Source organism: Syzygium oleosum, unplaced genomic scaffold (genome assembly GCF_021117445.2).
Source record: "Syzygium oleosum isolate NSW1041296 unplaced genomic scaffold, Sole_v2.1 Sole_v2.02, whole genome shotgun sequence".
Lineage (NCBI taxonomy): Eukaryota > Viridiplantae > Streptophyta > Magnoliopsida > Myrtales > Myrtaceae > Syzygium > Syzygium oleosum.
This window is the reverse complement of record NW_026607486.1, coordinates 21,767,076-21,781,594: the sequence shown is the minus strand read 5'-3', so window position 1 is coordinate 21,781,594 and position 14,519 is coordinate 21,767,076. Positions and strand designations below refer to the sequence as shown.

At 44.5% G+C, this 14,519-nt stretch overlaps 2 protein-coding genes across 3 annotated transcripts; one reads left to right on the top strand and one right to left on the bottom strand.

Annotated features, from left to right (window-relative positions):
- The first annotated feature begins 2,865 nt into the window (after positions 1 to 2,865).
- Positions 2,866 to 4,025, top strand: LOC115666646 (abscisic acid receptor PYL4-like). The gene has a single exon (XM_030588339.2). It carries the CDS (start codon positions 3,109 to 3,111, stop codon positions 3,724 to 3,726), a length of 618 nt encoding a protein of 205 aa, XP_030444199.2. The 5' UTR covers positions 2,866 to 3,108; the 3' UTR covers positions 3,727 to 4,025.
- A 1,593-nt stretch (positions 4,026 to 5,618) lies between these two features.
- On the bottom strand, positions 5,619 to 8,975 carry LOC115666647 (protein trichome birefringence-like 33). 2 transcript variants are annotated; one of them, XM_030588341.2, is made up of 6 exons: positions 8,693 to 8,974; positions 8,329 to 8,566; positions 6,847 to 7,018; positions 6,523 to 6,722; positions 6,234 to 6,392; positions 5,619 to 6,064 (listed from the first exon to the last, which is right to left on the bottom strand). In XM_030588341.2, the coding sequence occupies exons 1-6, from the start codon at positions 8,898 to 8,900 to the stop codon at positions 5,725 to 5,727; spliced, it is 1,317 nt and encodes a 438-aa protein (XP_030444201.1). In that variant the 5' UTR covers positions 8,901 to 8,974; the 3' UTR covers positions 5,619 to 5,724. The 2 variants fall into 2 exon arrangements, with proteins under 2 accessions (XP_030444201.1, XP_030444200.1); XM_030588340.2 differs by having other exon boundaries at positions 8,329 to 8,975.
- Between the last annotated feature and the right edge of the window lie 5,544 nt (positions 8,976 to 14,519).

Genomic DNA, 14,519 nt, shown 5'->3' with positions numbered 1-14,519 from the left:
TTTCACGAAATGGAGGGTGTCGCGACTTAATTATAGCTTTTTGTGGACGCATCGATCATCCCAGAAGTGGTGGTTGCCTCTCGAATCGAGCTGAGGAATCTACATATCTTATAGACAAGCACGAAACTAATCTATGGTTAATTAGACCCGTCAAATGTGTGGGTTTGATAAAAAAAAAATAGTCCGACCTAAATTGACCCATTTCCATGCAATACAAATCTAGCGACTCATATTCAGCATAACCCATAATACTAAAATAATACCAAATTGAAGACCCAAACTGATGTGAGAGCGCGAGATCGAGTGAGGACGAAAGAGAGTGAAGAAAGAGTTATAGATGTAAGTTGGGTCTAAGTAAGTTGTGAACCGATTTAACACTTATATTATTTGGGTTTTACCATTCTCAATCCATTTGTGACTTATTTACTAAATAAAACTAACCTATATAACAACTCAACCCATCAAATATACATGCAATACAAATCTAGCAACTCATATCCAGCCTGACCCATAATACTAAAACAATACCAAATCTAAGATCCAAACTGAGGTGAGAGCACGAGATCGAATGAGGATGAAAAAGAGCGAAGAAAGAGTTATAGATGTAAGTTGGATATAAGTAAGTTGTAAATCGATTTAACACTTATATTATTTTGGGTTTTACTATTCTAGATTCATTTATGACTCATTCACCGAATAAAACTAACCTATATAACAACTCAATCTATCAAATATTGATTAAGAAATGGATTTATGATCCATTTTTGACAGATCTAATTATAGACAAGCCCCACACTAACCTATTGTTAATGCATCTTTTCCCCTCCCCCCATGTCAACAAAGCAAAACCCCTTTCCTCTTACTTGATGCGGGTAAGGCTCGTCTCGGAACATTGGTTGAGAAGGGGGTCAACCCGCCCACTGTATCGCAGTTTCCTCCTCAAATGCCAAAAGAAAATCTCAAGTTGGCTATGGGATTCACTCATGACCCGATGCGTTGTACGTCGATCTTATTGGAAGGGTCATCAAATCTTTTATAAAAGCAGCAAACACCCATTTTTTTAAGTATGAATATCCAAAGCCTTGTCCCCTTTGAGTACGCCAAGTGATGTCGAACGTACAGCTCCGCTTGACAAGAGTCCTTCTACATAATGGGCAAATGGGGCTTTTGAGGAACGAACCCCCGCCGAAGACTCCTCACCTCCTTGTTCATTTATCCCGGAAGAGTATCATCTATGAACATGTGTACCGAATTAATTTCTGAAACTCCTAGCGAAGTAAATCTGTGACATGATCGGTCCTAAGCAGGACCTAAAACTGCTTTATCTAGAGTCTCGTTCGGACCTTGAGATCTCCTAGATGTAAAGCAATTAAAAGGTATATATTCTCTCCGGGATGAAAAAGATACAATAAAGAAATTGGGGAGTACGAGACGCGACTTTTTCATTCTAGACTATTATCATTAGCGATGTAAATATGCGACATGACATAAATTCAAAAAATTGTATCCGTAGGTTTGTACCATATTAGCTAGGGAGCAGGCACAGACTCTTGTATAGCGGCGAATTATTACATAAAATAATGGTATATAATCTTGTTCGGTAGTAGCAGCCGGTTGGGATTTGACCGCAAGGTTTTATGGTAAAGAGGACGTACCTTAAGAGTCTCTTAGCAAAATAGGAGGAAAAAATTAACAATCCCTCTTTAGTGAGGGATGGACTTAGATTTTGGATAGATCAGAGCGGAATTAATTGTACCATGTCGGGGAAAATGACATATTACCCTCCACATTTTTAAGGTCGTTGCAAACTAATTGCTCCCCCGACGTTTCGATTTTTGCAATTTCTCCGGTGAATTATAGAAATCGGTTCCACTGTGTCCCCTGGCATTGACCCCGACCAATTTTCGCGTGGAGCTCCGATCACGTGAAAGCACGCGACTGATTTTGTAGTGCAAATTCATCGTATAAGAATGTACATGTAAAACATAAAAGAATAATTCTAATATACATAGCATGTGAAGATATGGTACTAAAGTTCCGGCAAGAATTAGACCGGACTCAACCCCCAAATGCACATCGATATAAAATTCTGAAACGTACTTTTGATCAGTCCTTATACTTGTGTCTCGTATATACGGATGATATAAACCAATTTGCCTTCCACAGCTAGTCGCGTGGAGTCAAGTGGTCTTTTTATGTACGAAAAATCTGGCTGGAGTCAACACTCGAAGTGCACCGCCACCGGTTTCAAAAGATAAGGGGCAAAACGCAGAAATCGAAACGTCCAGGAGTAACTCGCTACAACCCAAAAAAAAATTAAAAAAAAACTTGTGGGACAAACTATTATTCTCCCCCACGATGTCTTGGCTAGTTGCGCATTATACATGCATTTTTTTTTCCGGATATTGTCGCGGGGGCCGCATGAGAAACAATATTATGTTCGCTGATCAAACATGACCTTTTTCACGAGGAAGTCCTTAATCCGGATGGCACCGCAGATTATTCTAACTGCAAGTTGACCATTTCTTTAATCGACATGTGTGGCATGATTATAAAAAGGCGGGCATTAACAAAAAAAGAAAAAGAAAAAGATCGCAAAACGTACAAAACAAGGTGTCAAAGCAATCCCTTTGCTCCGACCAAAAAAAAAAAAAGGAAATCCCTTTGCCAAGAGGGGGGGCCCAAAAAGGAAACAATAAATCGAAAAATAGAAAATTCACCTAAACTCGGTCTAAAAAGGGGGAAAAAATAAGGGCGAAAATATGTGCAAGTTGACGACCCACTTGCATGTCCGGCCGCGTAAGCTGGGCTGTTCTTTATCGCCCTCCCGTTCCTTTCGTTCAAACACACACCAAAAAGGGCGAAGCTTTCGCCTTTTCTTCGTCTCCGAGAAATTAGCCAAAATCTTAATGCAAGTGGACGGGAAAAAAACAACGCTAAAACACGCAGATGGATCTCTTCCGTCCTTCCTTCGGACATATATATCCGCTTTCATCATTTCATGCTCAGGCCTTTCTCTCACCACCCAGCAAGAACAAGAAGAAGAAGAAGAAGAAGAAGCGCAGAGGTTGGGGAGAGAGATAGAGAGAGAGAGGGAGAGAGAGAGAGATGACGCTCTCCGTGCAGCTGCAACGGATCAACGCCGCCGCCCCCGCCGCCGGCCTCGGCTGCCACAGGCAGGGGCAGCCGGCCGTGCTCGCGGGGGCTCCGCCCCCCGGCGCGGTGCCCGACTACGCGGCCCCGTACCACCGCCGCGCGGTGGGCCCGAACCAGTGCTGCTCCGCGATGGTCCGGTCCATCGACGCGCCGGTGGCCGCGGTGTGGTCGGTGGTGCGGCGGTTCGACGAGCCGCAGGCGTACAAGCACTTCCTGAAAAGCTGCCACGTGATCGACGGGGACGGGCACGTGGGGACGGTGAGGGAGGTGCGCGTCGTGTCCGGGCTGCCCGCCAACTCGAGCAAGGAGAGGCTGGAGATCCTGGACGACGAGCGGCACGTGATGAGCTTCAGCGTGGTGGGCGGGGAGCACCGTCTGGCGAACTACCGGTCCGTGACGACGCTGCACGCGGCGAGGGGAGGGGCGGGGACGACGGTGGTGGAGTCGTACGTGGTGGACGTGCCGACCGGGAACACCAAGGAGGAGACGTGCGTGTTCGTCGACACCATCGTCAACTGCAATCTTCAGTCCTTGGCTCAGATCGCCGAGAACATGGCCCGGAATTTGTGAACCCCGACTCGTTCCGCTGATGAAAAGAAGCGAAGAATTGCCCAGAAACACCAAAAAGAGAAACAGTTTACATCAATCTTTTTATCTCTCTGTGTCTTTATTTCGCCTGATGTCGAGCAGATCTTGAAAAGCCAGCGCTGGGAAGTTCATCATTTCGATCGGCTTCTGTCGTCTCAGAGCACCAACTGGGGAAGATGACGTTGTATATGGGTCATTTTGTTAGGCTCTTTTGTGTTCTTTTCATAGTTTTAACTTTACCATGTTAAAATGTCTCTCTCCTTTCAGAGAGTTTCTAGTAACCTGATGAGCTGCAAATCAGCGCAATTTATTCTTGTTCACTTCTTCCTTCTTTGTGTTCTGTTCATATACGTGAGTACATATGAACTCGTTCTAATCCAAGAACGAGCTTAGGTTGCCGAAGTTGAAGATCATCCGCGCTTCCCCTACCAGCTTGGGGAGAATTGCAGAGTCGTATTCTCATCTCGCCATTTGAATATGTCAACTCTGTCGCTCTCTCTCTCTCTCTCTCTCTCTCTCTCCCCTATTCGCCTTGCACGAAATTCTCATGCGTATATCCCACGCCAGATTTGAAGGATTCATCGGTATGTAGCAGACTACTGTAGCTGTTTTAAACCTTTCGCTCATTTTTCTTACCTTATATCCTCGCGATCCCGACAAATATCTCGCCGCAATCGATCTCTTTCGGATGATGCATATCAGCATCTGGACTTAAGACGATCTACTCCTCTCCAATTGAGAGGATCGCCGGTCTAATTAATAAAGACATACCACGAATCTCATAAACAGTCTGTTCTTTAGCCCGATCTAGAAAGCAAGAGAGGAAAATGGGGTACTCGACTTTTTACCTGACAAGTTCATGCACGGCGGGCTCGCATATATGAATATTCTTCATCGATGCAATAATTTACTAAAAGTTGTCTATGGACGGAATCAACTAACTGCTGCCGCAAGTTGCGAATTTTAATAGGCGCAAACTTATTGTCAGAGCAAGAGTGGACAAATAAAATTCAACAACTTGCTGTACGAAACGACGCAGAGGTGGTTGTTTTCACATCCCCGGTTCTGGTTTCGCGTTCTGCTTTCCTGGTTGTGTCTCGTATGATGCGGTTGGCAAAAGGATGTGGATTGCAAGCTAAGCGTGACATTGCAAGTGGGTCGACCAGGCAAGCAATCTTAATGTTGGTTATGGGTTCTACATGATGAACTCAAAGCTATATGCTTTTCTTTTTCCTCCTTTTCACCCTTTTTGCAGTTCTTGAGGGAGGAAGCATGACCACCTTATCCTCGATACTTTTAAAGCTTGCCATCCTCTCTAGCCAGATCCATTAATGGGTAGCTGGCCGGTATCATGATTTTCCAGATACACGTGAATTGTACTTGATTTCGTGTGCCCACTTGAGAATTTTGTGGAATCGACTTGGGATAATTTCTGATTAGGTCTGGGGTTTAAAAACCGGATGACATCCGTGGCTTATTTTATAGGTACTTATGCGTAAATAACGAGTAGCTTTTCTATAAAAAGGCCACTGACCAACTCAAAAAGACTACTGATTTCATTAATTTCAGCCATAGAATTGCCGCTTCTTCTACGGTTGAGAAGATTTTCATCAAGGATCTGGGAAGGTGAAGGGAGAGCCTAGCAGGATTAGAGAAGATCAATGGGGCCATGATCTATCCCGGCCGGGCTCTAAGATCGGGCCTGCCCATTTCACAAATTTCGTGCATAATTCTCTGACCTTGCCTGGCCGTGAGAATTTATAGGACCCTTTTGGTTCCTGAGACTTAACAATCACAGCATGGACAAAACAAATGTGTTTTTGTATTAATTCAAATCGAAAGATCGTTTCATCTCCAACTATTAGTCACGAAAATTTACTAATTTTGTTCTTGGTTTCCATGCACGCTCTATTTTTCGTTTTATCAAAAGAATCAAAGAAATGTTGCAGCATCCATTTTTACAGGTGTAATTTCGATTGATTAAGGATAAAATAGCTTAGCAAATAAAAGTTCGTTCCAAGTATCTTGAAGGCCAGGCAAGCACCAGTGCACACAGTCTGCATAGCTTACAGGGTTTGCTAGCTGCTCCGGAGTCAGCGGGCTCCATTGCTTCTTGTAAATCATCGTGTGAGCGTCCTTTCGATAGTTCGAGAGCTGAGTTATGTTCAGGAATGTGATGGCCACTTTCGATTTGCTGAACACTTCGCTTATCACCTGCATTATGCTTTTCCGAGAATCCGAGCCCCAGTAGTTTGGATCTTTGATCGGCGTCGTTTGGTTGTAGCAGTTGTCTCCCGGTTCGCCACCCCATTCTTCGCTACTGCAAGAAGTTTCGCGCGTATGTTCAATTAGAACAGATCGATTTGAATTATTTCCAATTAAAAGTTAGAACAGGTCGATTTAGAATTTGTATTTTCAGAGAGAGAGAGAGAGAGAGAGAGAGAGAGAGAGAGAGAGAGAGAGAGAGAGAGAGAGAGAGAGAGACATACTTTCCATGAGTAGGTGACATGCTAGTGAAGAAAACTCTGGTCTTCTTAGGGTCCATATTCTTCTGCACCCATCTCACCAAGCTTTTCATTCCCATTCTATAAGCATCATCGGTGCTCATCACCACAACATCCTTGACCTCATCCTCAAAAGACCCTTTCCTGCAAAAAGGTTTTGATCAGAACTGTTTAAACCAACCTCTAGCCGGCCAATTAGTAACCGTCCACAACCGAGAAGAATCAAAATGATCTTGGTTTTCATAGTGATGATGTGAATTGTGAAGGGATTTACAGGATCTTCACGGTGACCCCGCTCATCCACCAAAGATAGGTGTTGAACACCAGTATGTCCACTCCTTTCCAGTGCCTCCCGTGCTTGTTGATTGAGCCTTTGCGTACAAACCTATCAGTCACCCGGTGGATGACGGCATTGTCTGAGTTCGATTCGAGAAGAAATGGCGCCCAGTAGAACTCGATCGTAGCATTGTAGTCCTGAAGTTTTTCAAAGAGAGAAAATGAGAATTGCCAAGCACACGGACAAGGGATGATCTGTTTTGGTTTAATCGATCGGTCTGCAGGGGAAACACAAATTGAGAAAGTAAAATTCTTGGGTTACCTTGGCAGTGAAGACAGTGAGGGAGTCAAAGGTTTCCATGGACTTGGAACCTTCAGGGATGAGCGAATGGAGGAGGCAGATCATCGAAACATACTGCCCTCGGTTTAGGGAGTCACCCACATACATCATCCTCTTCCCTCTCAACGTCTCTAACATCAACGTTGCATTGAATCTGCACAAGTAATTTGTCGCAAGAAACATTAGAGTTTCCTAATAGGAAAACAATCCAGCAAGTTCTGACTGACCAGATTTAAAAGATTGAGGGGACATAATTAATCGATGGCTCTGCTACATAGTATTGTCATGACTCGTGAGCCAACAGGATTGATCGCCTGTTCGTAGAGTTCGAATACTTCAACGACTGTATTCATGAAATAAACATCGACAGACTAACTTCACTAGACAGTTTATTGCGAATGAACTTGTCCTAAATGTTGCATTGGAAAAAGATAAGAATGAGAACCCGTCCAGTGACTTCCTGTGGCCATGACCAGGTAAAAGTTCCAGGTATCTGGTTTGCTTGACTTTACAGTTCAAAAAAAATTAGCCTGTGGCCGCCAATGATGCAATTTCTCTCTATCAAACCATTCTCCACTAATGACTTTTATATCGCGAAAGTCCTTCGTTTTAGTAGTCAAAAAATTGCGATTACTATCTGCAGAACCCAGAAGCAGGCGACGGAGTCCGCGATCAAGATCGTAGAAGAATAATAATAGATGCGAGCCATCACAATTGATGAGGACATTGTGCTAGACACAGTCAAGATGATTGGATTCCAAGACAGGTGCATTGTGGGGTAAATGGAAAAAACATATTAAAGAAATCAATCTCGTGTCCTAAAAGTCAATGCCACCCTCATTGTCCTGATTCATTTGGTATATCTAACCGCAGAGTTGTTGGAATCATTAGGTAGTGTTTGTTTTCAAAGCTGATGCCATGGCCGGCAGGCCAGACCCGCCGGCGCCCTGGCGTCGGGCAGGCAGCAACTCCCATGGCAAAAACACCACGTACCTTCTGATCTCCCAAAATGGCGAGTCAACTTTCAGATCTCTAATTCATATTTATGGTGGACCTTCCATATTCTCTTTGAGGCGTGAAGTGGGCTTGCCAACTATCTCTATTATGTGGAACTTTTCGAATGTGCCATCACGAGAAGCAAGCTTTCCCACGAAACGACATCAACCCATCCACGGCAGTCAAGAGCTTCTTCAAAGACTCACCGGAAAATCTCGAAACTTTCTTCATCTTATTCCCACGAAGTTAATCTCGTTTGACGATTCAAAAGGAAAATGAGATAGCTACAGTGTTTCCCAGATTAAGACAACCCCATGTTGACCACCTTACCATTTCAGAGGTTGAAGCAACAGGGAAGAGGAAGAAGAAGAAACAGAGAACTAGAAGTAAAAGACGAAACGAAAAGTCACCGACACGCATTAAGAAAAAGTTGAAAATATTGATAGAACATAAAGAAGAAAATGGAACCTGGGCAGAGAACAGGAATGAGGTTGCCAGCGCCAGTTCCTGTAGTCCTTGTCCGGCCTGCCGTGCTCTTGACACGTCAGCTGCGGCTGGATGTACGGGCACTCCGACTCCTCGTAACTCGGCCGAGCCGACTCGTCCCTCACCCACCTCCCGCTGAACACGTCGCACCCTTCCTCCCCCCTCCCTATCGCGAAGGGAATAACCGGCTCGCCACCGCTGGCGCCGCTCTTCCGCTGTTCTGACGATCGAAGAACGCCGTCAACGGCCGCCTCATAGATAGTGCCGCCGGCGGGGCGCGCGCCCCGCGTTTCGGAATCCGTCTTCTCTACGTTAGATGAGGAGATGGAGGGACGAGTCAACTCACCGGTTCGCGGCCCGGGCCGAGGCGAGGTCGGGCGGAGTTGGCGCTGTTGACCGAAGATGCAGACCAGGTCCTCGCCGTAGAGGATGGAGACGAAGACGATGAACGATAGCAGGGCGAAGAGGTAAGGCGAGAGACGCGTCTTTCTCAGAGAAGAAGAAAGCGACGACGACGACGCCGGAGAAGAAGAAGAAGAGAGAGGTGTTTTCATTTTGGTGGGTGGGGTGATGCCTTCTGCCTCTGTTTGGAGGGCGCTGATGAGTTTTATTTGAGGCTGATGGGTTTCTTAGGAATCTGTAAATGTGGCTTTTGATATGTAAATGATTCATAGGGAATGATATCTAGAGAGAAATGCCCTTTTTTACCGTAGTGTAATCGAGTTCTAAAACTTTTAAAAAGTTTAACTAAGTCGATTGATTCTGATTTAGAAAAAACAAATACGATTGAGTCATAAAAATTTCAAAGAGTATAATCAAGTCCTAAAACTTGTCGAATTGATCCAATCAAGTCCTTCCGTTGATTGTACTTTTTAAAATTTTTAAGACTCGATCACACTTTCGTAATAAGTTTTAGGACTTGATTGCACTTTTTGAAAATTTTAGGACCCGATTGCACTTTCGTGACAAATTTCGGAACTTGATTATACTTTTTGAAAATTCTGAAACTCAATTGTACTTTCATGACAAGTTTTAAGATTTTCAATGCACTTATTCCTAATATATATTTAAGACTTTAAATTTATAAAAAAGAATAAATAGAATGTCAACGGGAAAAAAATGTGGAAATTGATGTGTGATATAAGTTTCTAACCGTCTGATCGGTTATCTTTGTTTGATCATCATGATCAAGATGTGGTAAAGTGTCCCTTCCCTTTAGTTATAAAATCATGTGAATATAACAATATCATTGTCAACAACATTAACCCATATATTTCTGAAAATGATTGCAACGTATCACAAATTTGATCTCACATAATAGACATAATCTCTCGATTTTAGGTCAAAGTTTTAAAAATCCATATAATTTTTCAATGATTTATTTCTTGGGAAAAAACCACCAAAAACCCCAAACTTTGCCATCTGTGACACATTTACCCCGAACTTTTTTTTGTGACACCAAAAACCCCGAACTTTGCTTTTTGTGACACATTTACCCCAATGTATTTAGTCCATGGGCATTTTCGTCTTTTTTGTTTTTCCTTTTTTTTTTCTTTTTTTTTCCTCTCCGGCGAGGGGCGGCCTCGCCGGCGTCCGGCGAGGGCTGCCCTCGCCGGATCCGGCGAGGGGGCCCTCGCCGACGCCGAGCGAGGGCGGCCCTCGCCGCCGGCGAGGCGGCCCTCGCCGGCGCCGGCGAGGTTCGCCCTCGCCCGGGTCGAGCGAGGGCGGCCCTCGCTCGCCGTGCGAGGGCGACCCTCGCCGGCGTTGGGCGAGGTCCGCCCTCGCTCGCCCAAGCGAGGGCGACCCTCGCCGGCGTCGGGCGAGGGTCGCCTCGCCCGGGCGAGCGAGGGCGGCCCCGCCCGATCTGGCGAGGTCGACCCTCGCCGGCGTCGGGCGAGGGTCGCCTCGCCCGGGCGAGCGAGGCGGCCCTCGCCGACGCCGGCGAGGGCGGCCCTCGCGGATCGGCGAGAGCGACCCTCGCCGACGTCGAGCGAGGGTCGCCCTCGCTCGATCTCGGCGAGGGCCGCCTCGCCGGATCTGGCGAGGGCCACCCTCGCTCGACGCCGGCGAGGGTCGACCTCGCCGATCGGGCGAGGGCCGCCCTCGCTCGCCACGAGGGCGGACCTCGCCGACGCCGGCGAGGGACGCCTCGCTCGGGCGAGCGAGGGCCGCCTCGCCTGAGCCGGGCGAGGGCCGCCCTCGCTCGCCCGTGCGAGGGCGAACCTCGCCCGACGCCGGCGAGGGCCGCCCTCGCTCGACACCGGCGAGGGCAGCCCTCGCCGGACGCCGGCGAGGCCCCCCTCGCCGGAAAGGAAAAAAAAAGAAAAAAAAAAGAAAAAGCAAAAAAGACTAAAATGCCCATGGACTAAATACATTGGGGTAAATGTGTCACAAAAAGCAAAGTTCGGGGTTTTTGGTGTCGCAAAAAAAAGTTCGGGGTAAATGTGTCACAGATGGCAAAGTTTGGGATTTTTGGTGGCTTTTTCCCTTATTTCTTTCATTTGTATCAATTTCCTTCGTACCTTTGAAAAAGAAAATATTATAACATCACATGTTATGAAGAGTCCACCAACATTTTCAAAGCCACATTTGTTATTCGGCTTTTTTTTTCGATCTCGTGGTGGCTGCCAACTAGATCAACTTATAAGATCAAATACACAAAAGATCACTCTTTTATGTAATTTTACACAAAGAGTATATCATTTAGAAGTTGAATCTTAAGTCTCATACTTCTTGATGTTTATATGTGCATTACATAATAAACTCGATTGAACATGTTACATAATAAACTCGATCTCGTGGCGGCTGCCAACTGGGTCAACTTATAAGATCAAATATGCAAAAGATCACTCTTTTATGTAAGTTTATACAAAGAGTATATCATTTAGAAGTTGAATCTTAAGTCTCATACTTCTTGATGTTTATATGTGCATTATATAATAAACTCGATTGAAGATGCTACTGATTTTTTAATTTGTGCGACCATTATTAAGGAGCACAATGATGCCACATTGTGGATTTGAAAAACTTCATCAATGGACCTTCCTCATACCAAGGTCGTCGAGAATATCAAATTCTTTTATTACCATATTCTTGACACCATCTCCGTATTTCCATTTTTAAATTGTTCACGTACTAATTAATGCACATTCCACGTGATGTGCACAACATGTTGTCTGTCCTTTTTTAAACCTTATGTTCGAAATTTGTTAATTGTGATTCTGTAAAATTAACACTTCGTCTTGGAAAAATGGAAAATAGCTTAGCCTAGTGTATGCAAAGGTTCGTGACACTAGAGTTACGTTTGTTTTGCGAAAAATGTGACATTTTTAGAAATATTTTTTCGGAAGTCCATTTTCCAGGAAAATGATTTTTCAGTGTTTGGCTGAAAATTTAAAATGAACTAGGATTTATTTTCCATCGTTTAGTATAGAAAATCTGATTTGATTTTTCTAAATAGACATATACTGTCCGGGCATTAGTAACTTGCACATGAGCAGTAGAGGATTCGAGGACCGGCACTAGATCCCAAGTCCAGCCTCAATGGACCCCGACCCAGGCACTTGGTCCAAGGTACAACCTTTGTTGACGTAGGTCCAGGTCTTGGGAATCAAAGTTCGGGTACCGAGATCCGGTGCTCGACCTTTGTGGACCTAGGCTCGAGTGCCAAGGCATCGGGCATGGGCACCGGGACTCTAGGCCTGGCCTCAATGGACCCGGACACTGGTGTCAAGAGCCTTGGGCATGGGCACCAGAGTCCCGGGCTCAGTCTCAATGGACCTAGGCACGGACGTCGAAGATCCAGGCATGGGAACCGGAGTCCCAAGCCCGGCCTTGATAGACCTGAGTCCAAGTGCCGGAGATCTAGTCCTACGTCAGAGACGCGGGAACTAACGTTGGGATTTTCATGCTCAAGCGCAGAGTTTCGGATCAAAGTATCAATACCTAGTCGTATTTTGAAAAATAACCCCCGATATTTTAAAGAGGAAATTATTTTCCTTAATTGAAGTATAGGTTTTCCGTTGATTTCATTTTTCTAAGCAAATCAAACATCGGAAAATTAAGAAACTATTTTTAACGAAACAAACAGAGCCTAAGGTAAAACTCGGTAAAAGAAAGAGTTATTTAATTTGACATGACCATTCACGAGCGATTCAAAAGCTGGCGAAGCTCGTGCACAATTTGCAAAACATCGATGCTAGACGTTGGAAGAATTACCTTGAAGAAATCAATAATCACGTGGCGCCACAAACTAATGTCTAATCTCGAGGCCAAATATGTATACAATGATTAAATAATATACCTTAGATAGTAAAAGGGGTTATCTTCGCTTTTTCGGGTAAATTTATTTGCAAGTACTATAGATGTAGCATCTTTTTCACCCAAAGAATGATTATTACTAGGAGAAAAGCAGGAACGACTTATGTTTTGCAAGCGTGACGTTCATGGAGATCGATGCCGCATCCGAAGCTTAATGGAGTTGATGAGTTCATTTGCTGTTGAGGCACATCAAAGTACAAAATGTACTTCTAACAACCTTTGATTGCATCTATCTAAAAACGGGTGATATCTTAACAAAACTATCGCTTACATTAGGCAAATGCGTTCACTTCAAATGCAAGCCACGCTCATTTTTTTCGCAAACAAAGCTTTATTTGATGTATATGAACAGGACGGACGGCCCGGATAATTTTCGTGCATATGTAAAGACCGATCGATCACGTTATAGAAATAGAGAAGTGGAACGAAATAAAAATGATATTATAGATCGAGGGTTGAATCCGGTCCAGATGATTTCCTCTTCTTTTTCTTTCTTTTTGTATTGTGGAGGGTGCGAAGTGGGCGAGACATGATGTGGCTTGACTTCAAATGCAAGGTTTGCCTCTGCAGAAATAGAATTAAAAAACAATGCGCGTCCTTGTCACTTCTACTAGGCGAAAGAACTCAATCATCTATCGGAGGAAGGAAATGGAAACGGAAACGACAGGAGAGACAAGACAGAGAGGAGAGAGGGCAAGTGGGGACTTTTTTTCTTTTCATGTTTTGGGGGTTTTAGGTAAAATGATTACCCAAACATTAGGTGGCATTTCAGCTTCAGTTGGTGGCAATATTCACCTACTTGCTTATTCTCGATTCCTCACCAGTTGGGGGGAGCTTCTTATGCTAGAATAGATAGGCTGGCAATCAGAAACATAATATTAAATGGAAGCATGTGATGTATCGAACCTCATATGCACATTAACATGCACCTGCATCTGAAAGAACGCTGCGGCCGTACTATGTTCTTCAGTAAAGATCTCGGTGTGAGGTGAATTGTGTTATTAGGTGATAAAAAGGGAGGAGTTGTGGAGCGACTAGATTTGGTTTTTGTTCTGATCAGATTTGTCTGTCGTAAGCGTGATGGAGAAGCTGGAAAGCTTCGAAAAGATGTTTGAAAAAATCACCATCTCGATAGAACGAGCACATGTCAGCTGCAGCTCCATTTCATTTGATCTTTTACTTGCTGAAGCGAAGGGGCATTGTCCTTTTCTTGCTTTCTTCTAGTTCCCGTTAAAGATACAGATTTTCATTGCCTCCAGCCCCAGGACACCCGCTGAAGTTTTTTCATCTTAATTGAGCAGAAAGAAAGGTGATGCAGTGCAGGTACTTCTAAGTAGGAGACACAGAAAACTCTTTTGATGACCTGATTTCAGGCAGACTAGGCTACGTTTTCCTTTCTTCTGTCCTTCCTTATGTTCTCCGAGGGCCAAGCTGTCATCAATGCAGCACAATTTCTAATATTTCCTTTTGGCCAAACAATAAATCAAACATCATGCGGTACAGACTCCAACCTCTAACCTTCGGCTGGTAAGTCGTGAAATAAGCCAACCCTACGGTCACGATTCTAGGATGCTTCACATGGCAATTTTATTATTTCCTGTATCACACGTGAAAGGATGTCAACAGCTGGATTTAAACGGTTTCTACTTTCTAGACTATCTTGTATTAAGGCTGGGGCGTATTCCTTCTGTTATCCCACCAACATCCGTGCTTGAGCGTCAGATTAAAGTTAAATTACCGTGCTGTGCTCTTACGCAAAACAAACAAACAGAAAAGAGACTAAATGACCTCATCTCAGCATGCTTTCAAACTTGCAATAAACAAGAACACCCGCGTTGTTGCAAGATCCGTTA

Coding starts and splice junctions, on each gene's coding strand:
- LOC115666646 (XM_030588339.2), top strand. CDS start 3,109: ATGACGCTCTCCGTGCAGCTGCAACGGATCAACGCCGCCGCCCCCGCC.
- LOC115666647 (XM_030588340.2), bottom strand. CDS start 8,900: ATGAAAACACCTCTCTCTTCTTCTTCTTCTCCGGCGTCGTCGTCGTCG. Junction 6,723..6,846: donor TCACTGTCTTCACTGCCAAG/GTAACCCAAGAA, acceptor GAAAAACTTCAG/GACTACAATGCTACGATCGA. Junction 6,065..6,233: donor ATGTCACCTACTCATGGAAA/GTATGTCTCTCT, acceptor AACTTCTTGCAG/TAGCGAAGAATGGGGTGGCG.